Here is a 20,277-nt window from a genome sequence, read left to right as displayed (position 1 = left end):
CTCTGAAAGTGATAGCTCTCTGCCATGAGATGTTGAGGATGAATGAGGAAGGGTAGTTGAGAGTGAAGGGGCAAAGGTGGAATTTGAAGGGCATTGCTGGAGAGAGGAAATCAAGCCATGAGCCAAATGACTGGAGAGTATCTGGTTAACCAAAGTTGAAGCCTTTTAGGAAGAAATGTTTATTTAAACTCTTCCTGTGGCTTTGGAGGGAAGATTGTTTTTCAGACTTGGAAAAAAAAATGCTGTGAGTTGGGATACATTTCAGCCTCTTGATCCACTGAAGCCTGATCTAGTCTGTCACTCCTGCAAAGTCCCAACCTCACTTTTCAAAGGAGTTGAAGTCCTCTTTAAGAAATAGTAAGTCTGGCAGCAAGAGGCTTTTTCTTTTTTTCTTTTTATCCTCAGTGAGGTTCTGCAGCAATGGAAAGCTTCCCTGTGCTGCACTGGTTCTGGCCATGATCATGCATTTCGAAGCCTGTCCCTGACTGACACAAGCTTGCTCGTACGCCCGAGTCATGTGCCGATGCATCTGAAAGGGCAGCCTTTCTGTAGGGTTACCCTGGGTGATTCACTGTAGTGCTATAAGGACTGCCAATGGTGCCAGGGGATGGAGCAGAAGCACTCAACGCTGCTTCTAGGACCTCTCTTGTCACAGTGGAAAGCCTATCCTCCTTGCTGGGATGCTTTTCTAGCCTTTTTCAGAGTCTTGAGTTGATTCACATGATGATATGAAAGCCAAAGATGATATTAGATTTATGGGGTGCCAGGGAGCAGGACTGCTGCCTTTCTATATGGGGGAGCTTGTCCTGCTGCCTTGTTTTACCTCACAGAAGCGCACACTTAGCTGTCTTCTTTCAGAATTTTTTCCAAGGACTGGGTCACAAACTGAACGTAAATCTGTTATGATGAAAGATAGATGGGTTTTTCAAAATGTCATGGTCTTAAAATACTTCTATACATGTGTAACTGTATATATGAATGTATGTGTGTGTAATCTAATGCACTTGCGTAACGGTAAAGCATTGAGTGTTCATTCCCATTTAGGGTCAATTTCCAGGTGAACATGTTAAAATACCAGTTGATCTGTCCATGTCAGTTGTGTTAAAAATGGCTTTATTGGAAAACAAATTCTTCCCTAGCTGAGCCTATAGTTTTTGTTGGGATGTTTGTCAGTGCATTAAATTAAACATGGAAGCCTGCAATGAGACTGGTTGTGTGCAGATTATTAGAGGGAGTCACTCTCTTATCTACCAGCATGAAAGGCTTAAGAATTCGTGGCAAGGTGGGTCAGTCACTAAGGCAATGCCTCTTCTCTCCCAAATTGTGAGGGAGGCAATATGAAGTAGACTAATGTCCTTATTCCAGGGAATGGGGGGAGGTGTTGTAAGAAACTTGGCCAGCCAGAGGAGGAAGCTGATCTGTTGACTTGAGCCTCTGCCCTTCACTGGAAGCTTCCCTGTGGGTTGCCATATGGATCTGAGCTGCTGGGAGGTCGATACCTGAGAAGGATGGCACCGCTGTGCTGCAAAGGATTGTTCTGGGGTTGTCACTTTGAGTTAGCTCAGGCACCCTTGCGTGTGGCTTTGAAGTCAGGTTTGAGAATCTGAAATGAAGCTTTGTAAACAAAATGGACTCAATTTGGCTTTTCTGAATCTTGGGAGTTACATCAATAGAGGCTGAATTTCTTTGTACTTCTCGTTACTTTGTGTTGTGTGTTATGAGTTCCTTAGGGTAGCGTACGAGCAGATGGTTAATGGGGGGAAAAGGGATTTGACATGTATCATTGTCCAAACTACTGTTCTACCTAAAATTTAGGTGAAAAGTCTGTTCTTGCAGTACAGACCAAAAGTGATTTGTTTGTTGGTTTCTGATATGAGTTAAACTGGTCTCCAGCCTTCCTTCCATCAAAGCTTCTTTTGAAATTCTCTGCATGTGAGCAATTTTTTCTTAAGTGGGAGGATTTTTTTTAGCCTTTTACACTTTTTAGGCTGAAACCTTTAAATAGGTCAAATTACTATGATTTGTGCTGTAGCTGTACTAATGTTACTGCAAAGCCACTGCTAAGCCTGTTACTCCTAGTATCTTTACTGCAGCTATACTTTGTATAGGATCTTCCAATTTTCCTAGTCTAAGAATGTTTGGAAACTTGCATCCATTTCTTGGTGCTGGAGAAAGCTAGCTATTTTGTCCTGGTTGTTTTATCCTGCTCCGAAACAGTGATGTGTAACTGGAGAAGTTCTTTGAAGCAAGCCCTGTGGTTTTTTTTGTTACCATAACTGAAAGCAAACTGTTGAGGGATGGAACAGCTTTTGTTGGTGGAAAAAAACTAACTTGAGATATACAGAGATATTTCCTTAAGGTTTTTTTGGGTTTTGTATTTGACATGCTTTTAAAAGCTAGAGAGAATTGGTGCATGAGAAATTATACCTCCCTCCTGTCTTCAGGTGGATGGAATTAAACATCTGAAGGAACTTGTAAAAAATGTTTAAGAAGCTGGTGTTGATGGGTTATAGTAGAGTTACCATAAGCAGCCTTTACACATCTCCTCGTGTTGCCACAGTGATGTCTTGTGTCAGTTTGTTCAAATGGATGGTTTTCTGAACTGAAGCGATACAATCTAATATCACAGCTCAGCATATGGATTAACAGGCTCTGTTTCAAAGGCATAGATTACCCTCTTTAAATAACTGTGTGCTGTGTGGACATACTGGTTTTCATTTGAGTGTTGGACTGTGGAAGCCACACAGTGTGAGGGCATCAGCACCTTTACAGTAGCTCTGCAATTTTTGTTTGTAGTCCATCAGAGCATGTGCTTTGTAATGACTTCTTTCTCCTGGAGTGTTAAGTAATTTTCACTAGTTAGTTGGAGGTTTCAGTCCCAATGTCCAGTAGAAGACAGGAAATGTGATAATGGCTGAGAACTGGCAGTCTACAAAATGGCAAATCCTGATTTGCATCCACGTTTGGTGATACTGCTTTGCTACTTCTGACTCTTGCAGGTGGTTTCTTAGTAGCCTTGTGTTATAGGTCCCTCCCCCTGTCAGAGCCATGGTAGCAAGCTCTTTGCTAGTCTTTCTTGCAGCTGGTCACATGTAGCTAGAGGGAAGCTCAGAGGTAGCCATGTAAAGGAGGCTTGCAAAGAATACCTGGGGCACAACATAACTTTGCACTTCTTTTTACTCAGAAGTGGTTGGAACACGTAGGAACTGGCCAGGTGTGCCTGGGTCTGCTGTCTTGATCAACCATATCCTCGGCCGCGCCTAAAGAAGCGTGGCCAGCAGGACGAGAGAGGTGATTCTGCCCTTCTGTTCTTGTCTTGTGAGACCCCATCTGGAGCATTGCTTCCAGTTCTGGAATCCTCAACATAAGAAAGGATATGGAGCTGTTGGAATGGGTCCAGAGGAAGGCTACAAGGATGATCGGAGGCCTGGAGCACCTCCTGTATGAGGACAGGGTGAGAGAGTTGGGCTTGTTCAGTCTGGAGAAGAGAAGGCTCAGAGGAGACCTTATAGCGACCCTCCAGTACCTGAAGAGGGCCTACAAGAAAGCTGAGGAGGGATTGTTTTCAAAGGCTTGTAGTGATAGGACCAGGCGGAACAGCTTTAAATTGGAAGGGGGAAGCTTTAGATCCGCGACATTAGGAAGAAATTCTTCACAATGAGGGTAGTGAGGCAATGGCACAGGTTGCCCAGGGAAGCTGTGGATGCCTCATCCCTGGATGAGTTCAAGGCCAGCTTGGATGGAGCCTTGGGCAGCCTGATCTAGTGGGAGGTGTCCCTGCCCATGTCAGGGGGTTGGAACTAGATGATCTTTAAAGTCCCTTCCAACTCAAACTATTCTGTGATTCTGTGATTTGGAAAGAAGTGTTTGGGTTTGGTTAGCATGTTGTATGTAGGCGCTGGCGACCTCAGAACCAGTGTTTACATAGGAGTGTGTTTATGCAGAGCTAGGTCTAATAAGATGTGAAATGAATTATAGAAATAGCTACTATGATGTGTTAACAAAGTAGCTCTTTTTGTATAAAATATCCAGAGAATAAAAACTTAGAACCTGCACATCTAATAATCCTCATTAGATGTTTTGAAATCTGAAAGTACAGATAATACTGCATGCCACTGTCATCTTCTGCTAAACTGTGTGTGCTTTAAATGTTGTTTGTTGCTATTTGTGTAGGTTCATTGAAGAGTAAGAAATTCTGAAATGTGCTGGTAGCAATAGCTAGCGATGGGTGTCTGCATTGCTTTCCTTCATGAAAACATGCTTGTCAGTCCCTCTGGAAGCTATTTGCAAGGTTTCCTCTTGTTCTGGACCTCTGGAACAAATCGCCTGCACACATACATTGTCATTACTTAAATTTTAGTCTGAGGAATTGGAAGTATCAGTTTTGATCCTGAAGTCTACAAGATACACTGCAAAGTCCTTTAATTTATTTTTTTAAACAATGAGATTCTGTGCTAAATACAGGCCTTATCTTCTGTTTCCCAAGCATGTTAACTGGTTGACCTTCTCATTCACTAGCACTCTAAGAATTATGACATACCACGAGGAGAGTGCGTTGTAAAAGCTGCTTTTCTTTAAAATGATTTGTTAAAAAGATTGTGGTGCCTGACCAGAACAAGAAATGCTGCTGTTCAACATGTTTCCTGAAAAGCTGACCTCTCTGAAGACAAGTTCTGCACAGGAAATTCCTACAGAACAGCAGGAGAGAGTTATCAAGACAGAGCTATTATATCTTACAGTAATCAAAGAGAACAAGGCATTTCCATGTAAAGAAGGCTTCCAAAAGTTGTACTTTAGGCTCTTGGCTTTCACTTCAGATAGATAACTTGCCCATTGCTGCTCCCTTCCCACCATACTACTGCATGCTTCTGTGTTTGGTGTTGTCAGCCTTTCTAGGCTGCTCTAGCACGTTTAGGCAGAATGCGGGATCCACAGGCGTTTGACCAATATTTTGCCAATATCCTGGACAACATTGGAGCCTTAGTGTTTTGGACATCCTTCACTGATCTCAGCTGTTCAGACACAGGCAAGTAAGAATAAATCGAGATGATGACATGGGTTGTTGGTAGGCACTCTTGTGTTATTGATTATGGTTGTTTGCCCTGCTGTAATTGGTTCCTACAGATGAAAGATCACAGGCTCTACAGGGAATTAATGCTTCCCTTGCTACAATGGAGTTCTTGAAAGGGAGGCTCTGGTTTTGGTGAAGAATTGAGGGAAGTTGTGATTGCTCTTGGCTATGAGGGAAGCATACACACAGATCTCTGTCCTAATAGTACTGCTGTACAAAAAGCTCAAACAAGTAAACCAAACCTTCCCTGCTTTCACGTATGTGCTTGCTAGAATTGAAATATGAGTGTATAGCATACATGGTTTCTTCAATGCTTCTCTAGGACATAACTGTTTCTCTTTGGAAAGGGACAGTACTTTGCTGTACTTGACAAGAATCCATGTCAGCTTTGGAAGAAATATGTACCTTTTGCCATCAGTACAAGCAGGTTCTGTATTAGAATGGCAAAATAGAAGTGATAGAGGCACAGTATTCGTACGTGTTTACTCTTCCAGCTAGGACTGAGACTTAACTGGCTTTTATGAAGCCTTAATCTGTGGCCAGTTAGACTTCATATTGTCTTTGATAATTGGTGTAATGAGATTTTTTTACTTCCTGTCAACTTGAAATGTTGAGTCAAATTTGTCTGCCAGAAGCTTTGTGTGAAGGCAGTTCAGGTCTGCCTCCAATGCGACTGGGATACTCAGGCTGCCCATGGGTTTGAAGGCATTCTCCATTTAAAAAAAAGGGAAAGTGACTCTGACCTAGAAGTTCCATGAAGGAAACAGCTCAGAAGTTCTGAAATGGACCAGTTTCTTGGACCAGGGTCAGGGAAAGTTGTTGTAAAGTCTATGTAAAATGCTGTATTTAAAAACAAATACTCATGGTGATTTCCATGACTTTCAGTACGTAATGTGGAAAACAAAGGTAAATTTGAGCTATGTTCTCAGCTGTCAACAATTTACATTGTTCTGTGGTGAGCTGCTGCAATCGTGTGTACAGTGTTGGTAGGGGTTTAGATGTTTTGTGTATGTTGATTAATATAAAAATTATAGAAATAAAATGCTGTGTATTGAGGTTATGAAAAGAGAAAGTTGATGCTTGATGGTACAGTCACAGAACCACAGGGTAGTTGAGGTTGGAAAGGACCACTGAAGGTCTTGTCCGGCTCCCCAGCTCAAACAAGGACATGTAGAGCCAGTTGCCTAGGACTGTGTCCAGGCAACTTTTGGTATCTTCAAGGCTGGAGATTCCACAGGGTCTCTGGGCAACTTGTGTTCAGTCACCCTCACAGTGGAAAAAATGCTTCCTGAGGTTCAGAGGAATCCTCCTGTGTTTCATTTTGTGCCTAGTGCCTCTTGTCTTGTCACTGGGCACCACTGAAAAGAACCTGCCTCAGTCTTCTTTGTGCTTTCCCTTCATGTGCTTATATGCGTCGAGAAGATCCCCCTCAACCTTCTATTTCCTAGAGTAAATACCTTTACATACCATCATTTTGCTCTAGAATTTTTTAATTAATAAGAGGTTCAAAAGATACTAGTTTAAAGGTTCACATCTGCATGTTAATCCTGCTTCACTGTATGACAACGGTGTTGAAAAGATCCACTTAACTGATCCTATTGAACCTTTTCCATCAGGAACTGTGGTCTTTCAGATTTGCCTGCTCTTTGTCTTGCTGGGTTTTATCCTCTTTTCTATAATCTGTGAAACTGGGAGTAGTTTGGGAAGGATTTTTAAAGGAAACCATTTTCTTTGAGGGGAGAAAAGATGTTTAGGTGGTCTGCATGTTCCTTCTAGATGTATTCTGCAGAATACGACTACAGAAAGTTTTAAAAATACTAGTATTACATGATTATGTTAGAAAGAATTTGCTCCCTGTCCAAGGTGTGACTATACGAATGCTTTTTAATGATAATCAGATAAACTGCCCCACTCAGATGTGTAGATAAAACCATCTGTTCCCTACAGTGTTATTTCTTCCTAGAAGCAGAACCATCACACAACAATCTGAACTATTTTGAGGGAATCATTTTGAGAAACAAGGCAAACTGGGTTCCTTGTATGTAGGAGAAAACGAGTGTGAATTCCTGTGCGAGTCTCTTGTTAGAGGTCATATTAGCTGCATGCTGGAGTTGCACAGGGAACTTAGCCCTGTGGTGTTGGTGCATGGTATGATGAAGGCATAAACTCCATGGAACAGATGTATTAAAATATTACGTCAGTTTTCAGGCTCTTGTGTATGAAATGGATGAAGGCCTGATTAAAAAAAAAACAAGCACTGTCATGGTAAGCATTTAGCTGAAGGTGTAGTGAAATGTAAGCAGCAGTCTTCGGATGCATTTCTGATTGGTTTTGTTGAGCCTTAAGTGTGTTGTCTTTTTTTCTTCCCAGCTGAGTATTGAACAGGCCCAGGCTGTGGCAGAGCAGGTTGAGATGAAAGCGAAGGTGGTACAGTCTGAAGTCAAAGCAGTGACTACTAGACACAAGAAGGCCTTGGAAGAGCGGGAGTGTGAGCTGCTCTGGAAGGTATGCACTTTATATTTGTGGTTTGAACTGGTGGCAAGTGCCTTTTAAAACTGAAAATGTGGTTTTTAACTAGTCCATGGCCAGATCCTAGTACCCTCCCGCAGAACGCTGAATTGAAACACTATGATCTACTGTGAACTCACTTTTTTGTAGGTAGCAGGATACTGGATTCTGATCCTGGCTGATTTTGTGCTAAAGGCATCTCTTAATCTGGGGAACTGATTGTTTTTTGTAGGAACTAGGGTATCCTTACACAAGCTCAGCACCAGAAGTAGAGTGGGTACTCCCTCTGCTGGCTTAGAAGCTATGCCTCACATCTCTGTCTTGACCGGAGAAGAGATTGTCTTTGAACACCTTATTTAAAGAGTGTCTTCAAAACCTCTTCAGTATGTTGCTGTAGAACTAGATATGTAGTACATGGATTTTCTTATGTGATCCGCCTTTCATGAAGTAAAGGAGCAAAGATGTATGTACTGTCTTTTTCTAGAAAAGACTAGTAGGAATTCTGCAAGATGCAATTTTCATTGTCCCTGCACATAAGAACTTACTTTACTCTCAATCAGTGTAGTGTCCTTCTGGTTTTTTTTCCCCTCTTGCTACTAGTAGAAGAGAAGGACACCCTTCAACAAGAGTATCTGCGCAATCCCAAACTCTTGCACTCACCTGCATCACGCCTGTCACAATGCATGTGTGCTATTCTGGAAGTAACAGCAAAGTTTCTTATTCCAGAAACATGACTTAGCAGTCATGCTTCTTCTCTGCTTGTTTAGCACAGATTAGTTTGGATTGGCCCTTTGGCTGCCACTGTAAGAATTGAACAGAAACCCACTCCCTACTGGTGGAATGGGTGCTTTAGATCAGTGAGTCAAACTCAATTGTGGACACGGGATTGCTGCTGCTGGTATAGGGGAGCAAAAATGTAGTGTCAAGATGGGAAAAGTTTAGGAGTAAATGGGAAATGCTCCTATGATACGCTGTCGCACCAGATACTGTGGCAGGGAGCCAGGTTCTGTACAGCTGTTGCCTATACTAGCAGAGCTGGGCAGGACGGCATGTACTTGCGGTTGGCGAGGCATATGCTGCCAAGAAGCAGTGGCGTCCTGCTAAAGTACTTTTCCCCTGCCTCTCCTTCATCGACATTGACTGGAGCATGGAACAGTTAGTTTTCAGGTTTAGTATCTGTTGCCAGCAAAATGACCGCACTTAGTTTATTGTAAGGATTTGCTCCACATACAGTGAGACTATCCCCTAAAAAGCTTGTTTTTCTGTGGTATTTCTACAAATGTCAGTGGCAAGATTAAAAATGCATTTTATATAGTTACTGTACTTAATGCTGTGTTTTTCTGAGGTATTTGGATTGAGGGAAGTGAGTTCCCCTTCTACTTTTAGCCTTTTTCAAGAAGCTTGGCAGTCTTCTCTTGAGATATTCCTAGTGCAGGAGAAGTAAGACTTGCCCCTAAACTATATGTATCCCAAAAGGCTGTGTAAATACACTTTATTGGAATGTCTGCACATAGAACAAGTTCTCTTCAGGTTAAAAAAAATCTTATTTTAAGAAGGAAACTTGGTGGAGGTAGTAAATCATTCTAGCAAAAAAGGCTTGAGTGTATTAAGCCCTCATATGAGGAGTGTCAGTGAATAATTTTGAGTACCAAAGCCAAAGATTAAGCAAAGACCCTAAAATTAGTAATTTGTTTTGGAAATCTACCGGAGGAAGCATCTCTGACTTTAAGGCACACAAGTTTTACCAGATTTGACTTTAAATGAAATAGCATGTTTGTACATCTGTTACCTAGTCAGTATGACCAAGGAGCCTTCAGACAGTAAGTTGTCCATCTTTGAAATACATTGCTCCTATTGTTCTGCAGCTAAGCAGGTATTCAGACATATGGAAATATATTTTATTAATAATGACACAATTACATGTTTCATTAGTTTTACGAAGCAGATGTCTTTGCTAGATGGTCTAAAGTGATTTTTCACAAGTAAAGATATAGAGGTTATTGTAAAAATAGTTACAAACAAACCATTTTTCCTTAAGCTTTAGTCACCCAAGCAGGGACTGGCAGCAGCCTTCTCTGGTGTTATTTGAAGTGACATTATAGAGCATCCTGTTGTAAAACACTAGCTTGGAATGACTGCCAGTATTTGCAAGAAAACATTAAAATAATTGGACCCTAGAAGTCCTTGGAGATAAGTGTCTGGTATTATCCAGTCACAGGAAAATGGCTCTGGCAAGCAAGGGAATGACGAGCCCATGTGAGTTGGCTGATGCTGACTCCTAGCCTCAACTTTGTGTGAGAACAGCCTGCCTTCTGAAATTGGTCTCAATTCCAGTTAGAGAAACCTCAGCCTCTGCTCTTTCTTGATAACCTGTGGTAACCTCTGTCCTCCCTGGAGTCTAAATAAGATGTACCTTCAGAAGATCTGTCAAGTACCTTGCAGCTAGAAAATAGAATACCATGTGAGGAAGCAAATCATATGCAAGTGACTGCAGGAAAGCTGGGGAAGGGCTCTTTACAGAGAGTGCGGTAATAGGATGAGGGGTTAACAGTTTTAAGCTGAAAGAGGGGAGATTTAGATATTGGGAAATGTTTTTACTGTGAGGATGGTGAGGCACTGGAACAGGTTGCCCAGAGAAGTCGTGGCTGCTCCGTCCCTGGAGGTGTTCAAAACCAGGCTGGATGAGGCTTTAAGCAACCTGATCCAGTAGAAGGTGTCCACTAGAGGTGTTCTAGGAGTTGGAACTGGATGATCCTTAAGGGTCCCTTCCAACCCAAACTGTTTTGTGATTTTCATAGAATCATTAGGTTAGAAAAGACCTTAGAGAGGTCATCAACTCCAACAATACCTGTCTACTACTAAATCATGTCCACAAGCACCTTATCTACCTGCTTTTTAAACACCTCTAGGGATGGTGACTCAACCACCTCCCTGGGCAGCCCGTGCCAGTGCCTGATAACCCTTTCTGTGAAGAAATTTTCCCTAATGTCCAATCTAAACTTCCCCTGATGCAGCTTGAGGCCATTCCCTCTTGTCCTACCACCTATCACTTGGGAGAAGAGACCAACACCCACCTCTCTGCAACCTCCTTTTATGACTCTTCCTTTCAAATGACGTTCTGATGCAGCAGATCTGCAGAGTGTGAGAATGATTTTGGCTGGAGGGTGGGGAAGAATAATAATCCTGGATTTGGATAAATAATTACTTTTCCTTCATTGTGGCTTCTCAATATCACAGCTTTTACAGGCTTTCTTGTTCTACAGTTCTGTGTCAACATGCTGCAACAAATGCACAACCAGTTTTTATGTAGAAGAGTCACATTAGGAAATGTTTGTGTTATGGGTTATCTTTCCCAATGTAAGTGTGCTTTTCTCTCCCTTCCACCCCTCTCCCCCATCCCTCCAAGGTGGAAAAGATTCGTCAAGTCAAGGCTAAGTCACTCTACTTGCAAGTTGAAAAGCTACGTCAGAACCTAAATAAGCTGGACAACACCATTAGTGCTGTTCAGCAGGTCCTGGAGGAGGGTCGTACCATGGATATTCTTCTGGCTCGGGACCGCATGCTGGCTCAAGTGCAGGAGCTGAAGAGTGTAAGAGGCCTTCTCCAGCCACAGGAAGATGACAGGATCATGTTCACGCCCCCTGACCAGGCATTGTATATGGCCATTAAATCAATGGGCTTCGTCAGCAGTGGTGCTTTTGCTCCTTTGACCAAAGCCACTGGGGAAGGTCTGAAGCGTGCGCTGCAGGGCAAAGTGGCCTCTTTCACAGTGATAGGCTATGACCATGATGGTGAACCACGCCTTTCAGGAGGTGACATGATCTCTGCAGTGGTGATGGGCCCAGATGGAAACCTTTTTGGGGCAGATGTCAGTGATCAGCAGAATGGGACCTATCTGGTCAGCTACCGTCCACAGCTAGAGGGAGAGCACCTGGTCTCTGTGATGATGTGCAACCAACACATTGAGAACAGCCCCTTCAAAGTTGTGGTGAAATCTGGGCGCAGTTACATAGGCATTGGGCTGCCGGGGCTCTCCTTTGGCAGTGAGGGAGATAGCGACGGCAAACTCTGCCGCCCCTGGGGCGTTAGTGTAGACAAAGAAGGTTACGTCATTGTTGCTGACCGCAGTAATAACCGCATCCAGGTGTTCAAACCATGCGGGACCTTCCATCACAAGTTTGGCACACTGGGCTCCCGGCCAGGCCAGTTCGATCGGCCTGCTGGTGTCGCCTGTGACACCTCGCGTAGGATCATTGTGGCTGACAAGGACAATCATCGCATCCAGATCTTCACATTTGAGGGGCAGTTCATTCTAAAGTTTGGGGAGAAAGGAACAAAGAATGGTCAGTTCAATTACCCATGGGATGTGGCTGTCAATGCAGAGGGCAAGATCCTGGTCTCTGACACAAGGAACCATCGTGTTCAGCTCTTTGGGCCTGATGGTGTGTTTCTCAACAAGTATGGCTTTGAAGGGGCACTCTGGAAGCACTTTGATTCCCCCAGAGGTGTGACTTTCAATCACGAGGGCCACTTGGTAGTAACAGACTTCAACAACCATCGCCTTCTAGTCATCCATCCAGATTGCCAGTCAGCGCGCTTTCTGGGCTCGGAGGGCACTGGGAATGGCCAGTTCCTGCGCCCCCAGGGAGTGGCAGTGGATCAAGAGGGGCGCATCATCGTGGCCGATTCCAGGAACCACCGGGTGCAGATATTTGAGTCAAATGGTAGCTTTTTATGCAAGTTTGGCACTCAGGGAAGCGGCTTTGGTCAGATGGACCGTCCTTCAGGTATAGCCGTCACCCCTGATGGCATGATTGTTGTGGTCGACTTTGGAAACAATCGAATTCTCGTCTTCTAATCTGTGTTTGAATTAGGAAGAAACTGTCTCAGGGAAATTCTTCTAAGAGAAAATGAAAAAATACAACGTTAATTCAAACCTACCTCATCTTTAATTTTTTTTACAGATGAATGTACTTATCTTTTCTGCAGGGAGTGAGCCTGTAAAGTTAAATTCTATCTACCTCATTGTTCTTCCTTCCTTCCCTCCCTGGTTTCTCGCCCTCTCCCCATCCCCACATACTCACAGTTCAGAACGTTTTACCTCTCCCCTGATGGGGTTTCATGCACAAACAAGTGTTGCTGTGCACATTAGGTGGTTTGTGTGGTGAATTCTGTAGACTAAGCCAAAAAAAAAAAAAAAAGGCTCTTTAACTTTTTTAATGGAGAAAATGGTAGTAGGTGTTTGTAGATAAATTGTGTTCTTGACCATACCGCAGTTCTGTGGGTGGGGACATGGGAGGGGGGATTTTTGTTTTTTTGAATTGCTGCTGCAGCAGAGAACTTTTTCCTGTTCTCCTTTTATACCTCAGTGTGTTTGATTTACTGGCGAGCACAGCGTCTTGTTCCCAGACGACTTTGAACATTCTGCGAAAGTGAGTGGGATTCACTCGCAGGGAAGAGCAAGTTTGCATCTTTTTGGCATTTCTGTGTATTTTTTTCTGAAACACAGTAATCCAACAGCACAAAGTAAAGCTGATGAAAATGCACAAAAATTCTTTAAGTTTAAACCAAATAGTTCATTTTAGTGGCTTAGTGCAGTTGTAAAGTTTAGATAAAAAGCAAGGCTTCCCTCAATGTATCCTGTCATTGAGTTTCTTTTTACCCTTTCACCTGAAAGCTGTATTAGTTTTAAAAAAATTACTGTTTCTCTTATCAGTGCACCTAATCTGGATAACAGATGAGGTTACAAGGAGCATTGAAATAGGGAAAATCAAACCCTTTTGATTTGATTTCTTGTGAAATGACTAGCTTGCTTTTTTTTTTTTTTTTTTTTTGCCCCTCCCCATAGAGAGACTTTAAGGGAATAACGCCTGATGGATGTGTTAGAACAAAAGTGGTACCTTTTTTCAGAAGTAAGAAATAAGCACAGCTTTGGAGATTCAGGGTGTGTTTTGGAGAAGTCAACAGTTTTTTGTGTTTAAAGAGGGTTGCAATAACTATCGGTGACAAAAATATATATATATATTTTTTCATCTAATGGCTTCCCCAAAGAGCTGGACTGAAAAATTTGGGAAGGTTTACTGTAGTTTTTAGGGTGGGATGGGCCTGTGGCTCCGTGTATCTCTTGCTACAGATCCATGTGAAGAATTACCAGTACCAGCATAAGGCAAACTGCATCAAGATGAAACTTTGCTGCTTTTTTCCAGGGCAGTACCAAAGAAATCTATGTGAAATAAATGTGTATGATCCTTAAAAGCTTTGAGGCAAGGGAAATTTAGCCCTTTCAGGGATATTAAAACAAAAAGAAAGGCCTTTCTGAGAAGTGGAAACTTTTTTGTGGAGAATAGAGATCTCTTTAGCAACATGTGACTTTGAGTCCCTGGAAGTATTTGGTTTTATTCCTCAATCTCTTGCATTCCAGTTTAGCTGTTAATGGAGATATGGTCTCTAGAGAGCTGTTGCTTCACCCTCTGGATAAGGCCTTTGGTGTGGCAAACAAGAATGGTTAAAGTAGAGAACAAAGGGCCTTTCTGTCTCTTCGTGATGTAAAAAATCATGTATCAGTACTCATAGGTTTGGAAAACCCATGGGATTTACCTTACAGTTTGCAAGAGAAGATCTCTGAAGCGTGAACTTGGTTGCTGTCTAAAAGTTTGAAGAGCCTTTACCATCCTCCAAGGACAGGGTTCATCTCTCTGCCAGCCACCATGCACAAAAGTGACCTGAGATTGGAAGGCTCTCTACAAATTTGTGAGAAATCACAAGGTGCCCTTTCCTTCTTGCTGCTTTTCCCCTCCAAGGAGTGTTAACTTTCTGGATTTTGTAGAAATCCTGATGATGTGTGCAGAGAGCTGCCACTTAAAGGAGGCTTAAATGAAAGCACCAGAAAGACGAATTCATGAGACGGCAAAACCTCTTTTGAGAGAACGGTGAGGAAAAACAAAAAACAAAAAAAAAAAAACAAAAAAAAAGAGAGAAAGTAACTGTGCTGCCTTTCAGCCAAAGCCTCAAGGAAGCAAACTCTTCAAAGCAGTATGTTTCAGCTAGGCTTAATCTTAGGATAGCATGGTTTAAAAATCATCTTTAAAGGATTATCTTTTTATGCAGATATCTGTCACTACATTTGTGCGGCTGCTCAAAATATGGGTATGAGAGAAAGCTGGTTTACCTTCAACTTTTTCAGGTTCTGCTTGTGTACATGCCTCCTTTCTTGGGGGTGGCCTTGCAGCTGCAACAGATGTCCATGTTTGTCTTGTATTATTCAGCCCAAGAATTATTTGCAACTTGGGTTGTGAAATAGCCTGCAAGACCTAGATACCAAAGAAAATTGGTTTTAAAAGCTTTAGCGTTTCGTTTGCAGTGTCCTTGCATTTATCCTGTCATCTCTTAAAAATGCTAGGTTTCTTAATATCTTGACCAGAGTGACTGACAGCATTGGCATGTGCTAGAAATGCTCTTGTGCTTTAATGCTTGTGGGGTTCCCCCTTCTCTAGGGCTGGAAGGGAGTTGTTTTCCAAGCATTAAAAAAAAAAAAAAAATAAAATAGTTGAGTGTGCATTCAGGATTGTGTTGAACTGCAGAAACCTTTTTGCCTCTCTCCAGCCTGTGCCACATAGAAGGTGCCAGGCACTGAAATTGGCCTTTGCTATTTTCTGTAGAGCCATTGCACAAACCCCCAGTCCAGCTCTGTCAGGAAGAGGAATGACTTTAACTCTTTCAAAGTTCTGTCTAAGTCAGTGGGATTTGCTTACAAACTGAACCTCAAGTGTTTGACCTCACATGTTGGGGAGCTTTTTCGTTTTAAAAACACTACTGTTTAGCTACCCAAACTAATTCCTTTGTCATAAATAGTGCTAAGCACACTTGGTCTCATTGAAAAGTGATAGTGTAGCTTATAAAATGGAGTGGTTTATATGCAATGAAAATTAAGTAGTGATAATATACAATGCCAACATCAGATGCCCCATAGGGGCCTTTAAAAATAATACTTAAATGAGGTTCAAACCTTGCTCTGTTTTTTCCGTGCATGTTGTAAGGCTATGCATGTTCTCGGGTTAATGCCCAAGTATCATAACATACATGCAGAGAGAAAAAGCAAGGCTTTGAAGCTGGATTGCAAACTGAACAAGCATTCGGAGTAATCTTCTTAATTAGTGAGAAGTGTTCTGGAGAAGGACGAGGCGAGTGTGTGCCTCTTTTTCTCTTGGCTCTGACATTGGGGAACAACAGATGTGACAGACCTGTCTGCTAGAACTCCCAAAGGAATTTCGCTGTGCCAGGTTAAACCAGTGGCTCTTGGTAAACGTTTTGCTTGACAAAATGTTATCAGCAATCAGTGTGGCTGGTTTGTGTTCAGCCGGTGAAACAATCTCGTCCTTTCTCAGAACTATTTCAGCAGGAACTTCAGTGGCAAACTGAAGCGGACTCGGTATCTGATAATGCAGGTCCTTCAGATCGTTCACTAGTTTTTGTTTAGTACCTTTCAAATCTAACTTACTTAAGGAAGCCCATAAACCTTGAGCTTGTAAAGAAAGCAAAGGAAGGAAGACAACACCCAAAACCTAATGCGTATTGTGGCCAGACATAACCTAGTTGGGAGAAAGAACAAAGCACCTCGATGTGGCATTCCCTTGGAATTGCAGGAAAATGGGCCCAGTCTGTTACGTTACAGTTAAACCAAAATTAATTTCTGAAGAGAGCAGGCTTATAGACTTACCTTGCCATAACTTTCATCGTAAGATTTTCTTTGTTCAGTTCTGGTTTAAAAAACAATTGTGCCAAAGTGTTTTGTTTTATTTTTTTTTTTTAAAGGAGTGTAAGCCAAATGGTGCCAAAAGGTAATAGGGTATTTAAAAGTAGAGATATTTAGACAAACAGTTTGGAGCTGTATAAAAAATGAACACTGGTACTTGCGCTAGACAAATACTGTACCTCTGGTCTTTGAGTTCTTGGGAGTTTAAACCCCAGTTTGCTGTGGTACAAAATGCACAACTAGAGATGCCACTATCTTTTTCTTGAAGTTCTACCTCGCTTTGCAGAAGTAAATCCATCTACCTCAATTTAGCATCAGACAGGTTTGAGAAATAAGGGAGAATCTGCCTGGGGGAAGGATTCATCCTGCCTGTTGGACAAGTCTTTTAATTGAAATGGAGATACTAAGTGTGTACAATGTGGTGACTGCTTGCTTTTTGTTTGCTTTTGTTTTTGCTGCCTGCCCATGGAAATATTAAGCTAGAGAATCTGTAAATAAAACCAAATGTTCAGGCAAACTGGACTGAGACATCTGAAACACTTCGAGTTTGTTCTGTTTTCACTACAAAATATGGAAATGTAAAGTTTTTTCAGTATTAGCGACACTACTAGCTGACATGATGAACTTCATGTTCATTTGCAGTGTTCTTATGTCTGTAAGACCTTTAGGTCTTCTCTCTACAAGAGAAAAATTTTTATGCATGCCTACAAATACGTCCTGTTTGGAAAGACTTAATGTTATGATGGCTGTAAACACAATGCTATACCAAATGCTTGAAGGGAATAAGATCCTGATTTTTTTTTTTTTTTTTTTTTTGATTTGGTGATTGTATTCGTAGCTTTCTTGACTCAATGGGAGCTTTTTCCACCATGACAAAGCAACCAAGTTCTATTCCTGGAGGGCAGTGGAGGTTCAGACATTCTCGGGAGAGGCAGTTTAAAACTAGTACGTTGGGGTTTTATGCAACTTTAAGAGTGCCAGGCAACATGGCCCTTGTTTTACCTGTGGAGTAAAGTTGCAGAAGCACATTTTCAGATTACTATATGGAAAAAAAAACCTCTTTCCCCCCCTGCTTACGGGGGTGACAGAAGTGGGTACAGGAGACCCCAATAACAATAGGCTGTGTTGGGTTTGGTAAATGTTATGGTGGAAAATGTACATTGATGTCTCTAAGTGATCTTACGGGTGAACGAGCCAGACTGGCATCTTTTTCCATCATTGTTTAACCAAGAATGGTTCTAAAAATGCTTTGTGTACCTGCATGGTCTTAGACCTTCTATTAATGATTGTATCAACTTACAAACTCAGGTAGATAATTTTTTAAGCTCTTTTCATAGAGCCTTACTGACTGAATGTTAAGTGTCTGTGTAGTGATGTAGTTAAGTAACTTCCTTTTTAACTACCAGACTAGTTTAAAGAAAATAAAGAAGTCCTTTTATAGGTTTGTTAGAGTACTTTTCAGACAATGTAGTAGTTTTTCCTTCTGAGGGAGAGCTGTCTGTTTCTGGGTTTTGTTTTTAGTTTCTTTTCTAAAATGACTAAAAAGTTTTTAACTAGTTTATAAGGTGTGCTTAGTCACCGGAGTTGGTGGGGGTTTCTTACTGTATGTGACTCTTGTTTGTACTGTGCGTTACCTGTCATGCCCTGCTTGGTTTGTGCACGATTTTTTTGGAGCAGTGAGGGTGTTGAACACATGCCTGCAATTTAAGTCAAGTAGAAATTGGAAGCCTTGAACAAAACAGAGGTCGTCCCGTGTGAAGCCAATGTCAAACATGCTTTTTTTCTCCCTTCATTTAATTGACTGTAGATGTACGGCCTCATCTTACAACTTCATTACCCGTGTATGAGTGGCATTGCCTTGGTGCAGGTTTGCATCGGGATCCAGAATGATTTTGTCAGCCCTTGGAAGTTGGGCATCTTGAGCTGTTTTGAGTTTGTCGTTTCCTCTTATGTTGCAATTTTTTCTTCTACTTTAGTGATTAATCCTGCTGCTCTCCCAATAATAATAAAAATGTCTCAGCAGGACAGACAGTGCTCTGATTTTAATGAGTTGCTCAGAGCTTTTATATCTAATTGATAATGAAACAGGCTGTGACAAGAACTTCCATGCTCCAAAATGGGCATCACGTTTCTCCTTGGACAAAAAGTGACATTTGTAGATGTCAGATGTCGAGTACTGCAGAGAAGAAAGCATGACAGGTTATGTGCAAACTTTAACGTAGAATAAGTGAACAAAATGTTAGAACCCTGGTGTTAATGGAGGCTTCTGAATGTATCTTTGTGGTCCATAGGGAAGGCTGAAGGATGTAGCAAGGAGACAATGTATCAGCTACTGGCAGCCTTAAAACAAAGTCAGTGTCTCTCTGGACTTTAAAATGTTCCTATGCAGTTTATTTTATTTTTGTTTAATCAAATAAATGTGAGGTTTTTTTCATGGCAAACCTGTGTCTGTGTGTTTCTGTATTACCCAGCCAAAGCCTTTTCCTCTGTCGGGATGCGAAAAAGAAAAAGCTCTTGCCTGAATTTGAACCTGGCTGCCTCTCGGGGATGACTATGGGAAACTTGAAATTAGCAGCACCTGCCTTGGAAGGAGACAGGAGAAATGGTGGGGTGCTTTGGAGAGAAGTTTGTTGTGGCATTTGGGTTTTGTTTTTTTAGTAGTTCAGACTCAGTAGCCTCACCCTCAGAACTGGAGGAAATGGCTTCAATACCGGGCTCGCATGCACTTTTTCCAGTATTGGCCAGAAAGTTCCTGGTTTAACCTTTTTATATCCATTTCTAGGTTTCAGTTTCTTCACCTCTGCAATCGTGAAAATGATGCTTTTTCTAAGTGGCAGCATAAAGCAAAGCCAGCAGAACGTTTAGTGTATCTGGCATCTTGCAGAGCAGAGTGCGGCATGAGTTGGGTAAGCAGAAAAGGTGTCTTTTTCCTTACTACTTTGGAAAAGGTTTGAAAAGAAGTGGTGAGCAGGGGGAGATGCTCTTTAGCAGGGAACGTTAAGGCCACTGACTGTTCCTGTTCCCAGCATGAGTAGAAGTGGAGGTGGATTGCAGTCTCTGAAAGCGCTGCCTGCACTAGCTCTTCAAAGCTGAGATGCTTCTGGCTCCAACTGTGTACAGCCAGCACCAGGCGCTGCTCTGTTCATCAATATCCTTGACCAGACTGTGGCTCTTTCCTCCTGCTGGAGCAGCCGGCAACCTGTCAGCAGTACAGAGATGAAGTTGAAATGAGGTGAGGGGGAAGAGGCTGAAGGAGTGAGGAAAAGGCTGCTCAGGTGAGTTTCAAGACTATCACCTTGGTCAGTTTTATGTGGTAACCTGTTGGTATTCCATTGGCTTCTCTGCACTCTCTCCTTAAAGACAACCACAACCTGGAAGCTCATTGAGTACTGTGAGGTGGCTCTGAATGCTGAATAAGTGCTGCACAGGTCTTGCACCGTGGCTGTGGGTGACAGGAGGTGGGCGAGGAGGCTGAACAGCACCAGGGTGGCCTCTGCTTACACTCCCCCTTCAAGCACCATAACCTGCCTGCAGATGGACTTGTGCTACTCCCGCTCCCACTGCTTTAACCACGGGGAGTTTGCAGTTCTACTTAACCTTCACTTCTTTACTTATTGGAGCCTGAGCACAGCTGAGCAAAAAGGCGAAAGCGGGCTGTGGTTTTGTGGCAGAGAGGGAGACAGGTCCTTGACTGCTTCTCTTCTTTTTCTCCTCTGCTAGTGATGGTAAAACCACGAAACCTGGCAGCTGAAAGTCACCGCAGCTCCCCCCTCTCTTCAAGCAGTTGGTGCCCCAGGCAGGGGGGACAAACTGCAGAGCTGCTCTGGGCAGTGCAGCAGCTGTAGGGCAGAAGAGCAGTTACTGTTAGGACAGAGCTGGGGCTGAATGCTGCTGCTCACATGCAAATGCAGCTGTGATAAGATGGGCAGTAGATAGGGAACAACTG

General features: G+C 42.5%; 1 protein-coding gene across 1 annotated transcript in view; it reads left to right on the top strand.

Moving 5' to 3' along the window:
• TRIM71 (tripartite motif containing 71) overlaps positions 1-12,761 on the top strand; it is a 55,322-nt gene extending 42,561 nt beyond the window's left edge. Inside the window, exons 3-4 of the mRNA XM_054059345.1 lie at positions 7,442-7,576; positions 10,986-12,761. Of these exons, the coding sequence (XP_053915320.1) occupies positions 7,442-7,576; positions 10,986-12,437 (1,587 nt within the window). The 3' untranslated portion in view covers positions 12,438-12,761. The remainder of the gene's footprint in view (positions 1-7,441; positions 7,577-10,985) is intronic.
• Positions 12,762-20,277: the final 7,516 nt, after the last annotated feature.

Source organism: Cuculus canorus, chromosome 2 (genome assembly GCF_017976375.1).
Source record: "Cuculus canorus isolate bCucCan1 chromosome 2, bCucCan1.pri, whole genome shotgun sequence".
NCBI lineage: Eukaryota > Metazoa > Chordata > Aves > Cuculiformes > Cuculidae > Cuculus > Cuculus canorus.
Note: the sequence above shows the minus strand (reverse complement) of the source record. Positions and strands in the feature narration are given on the sequence as shown.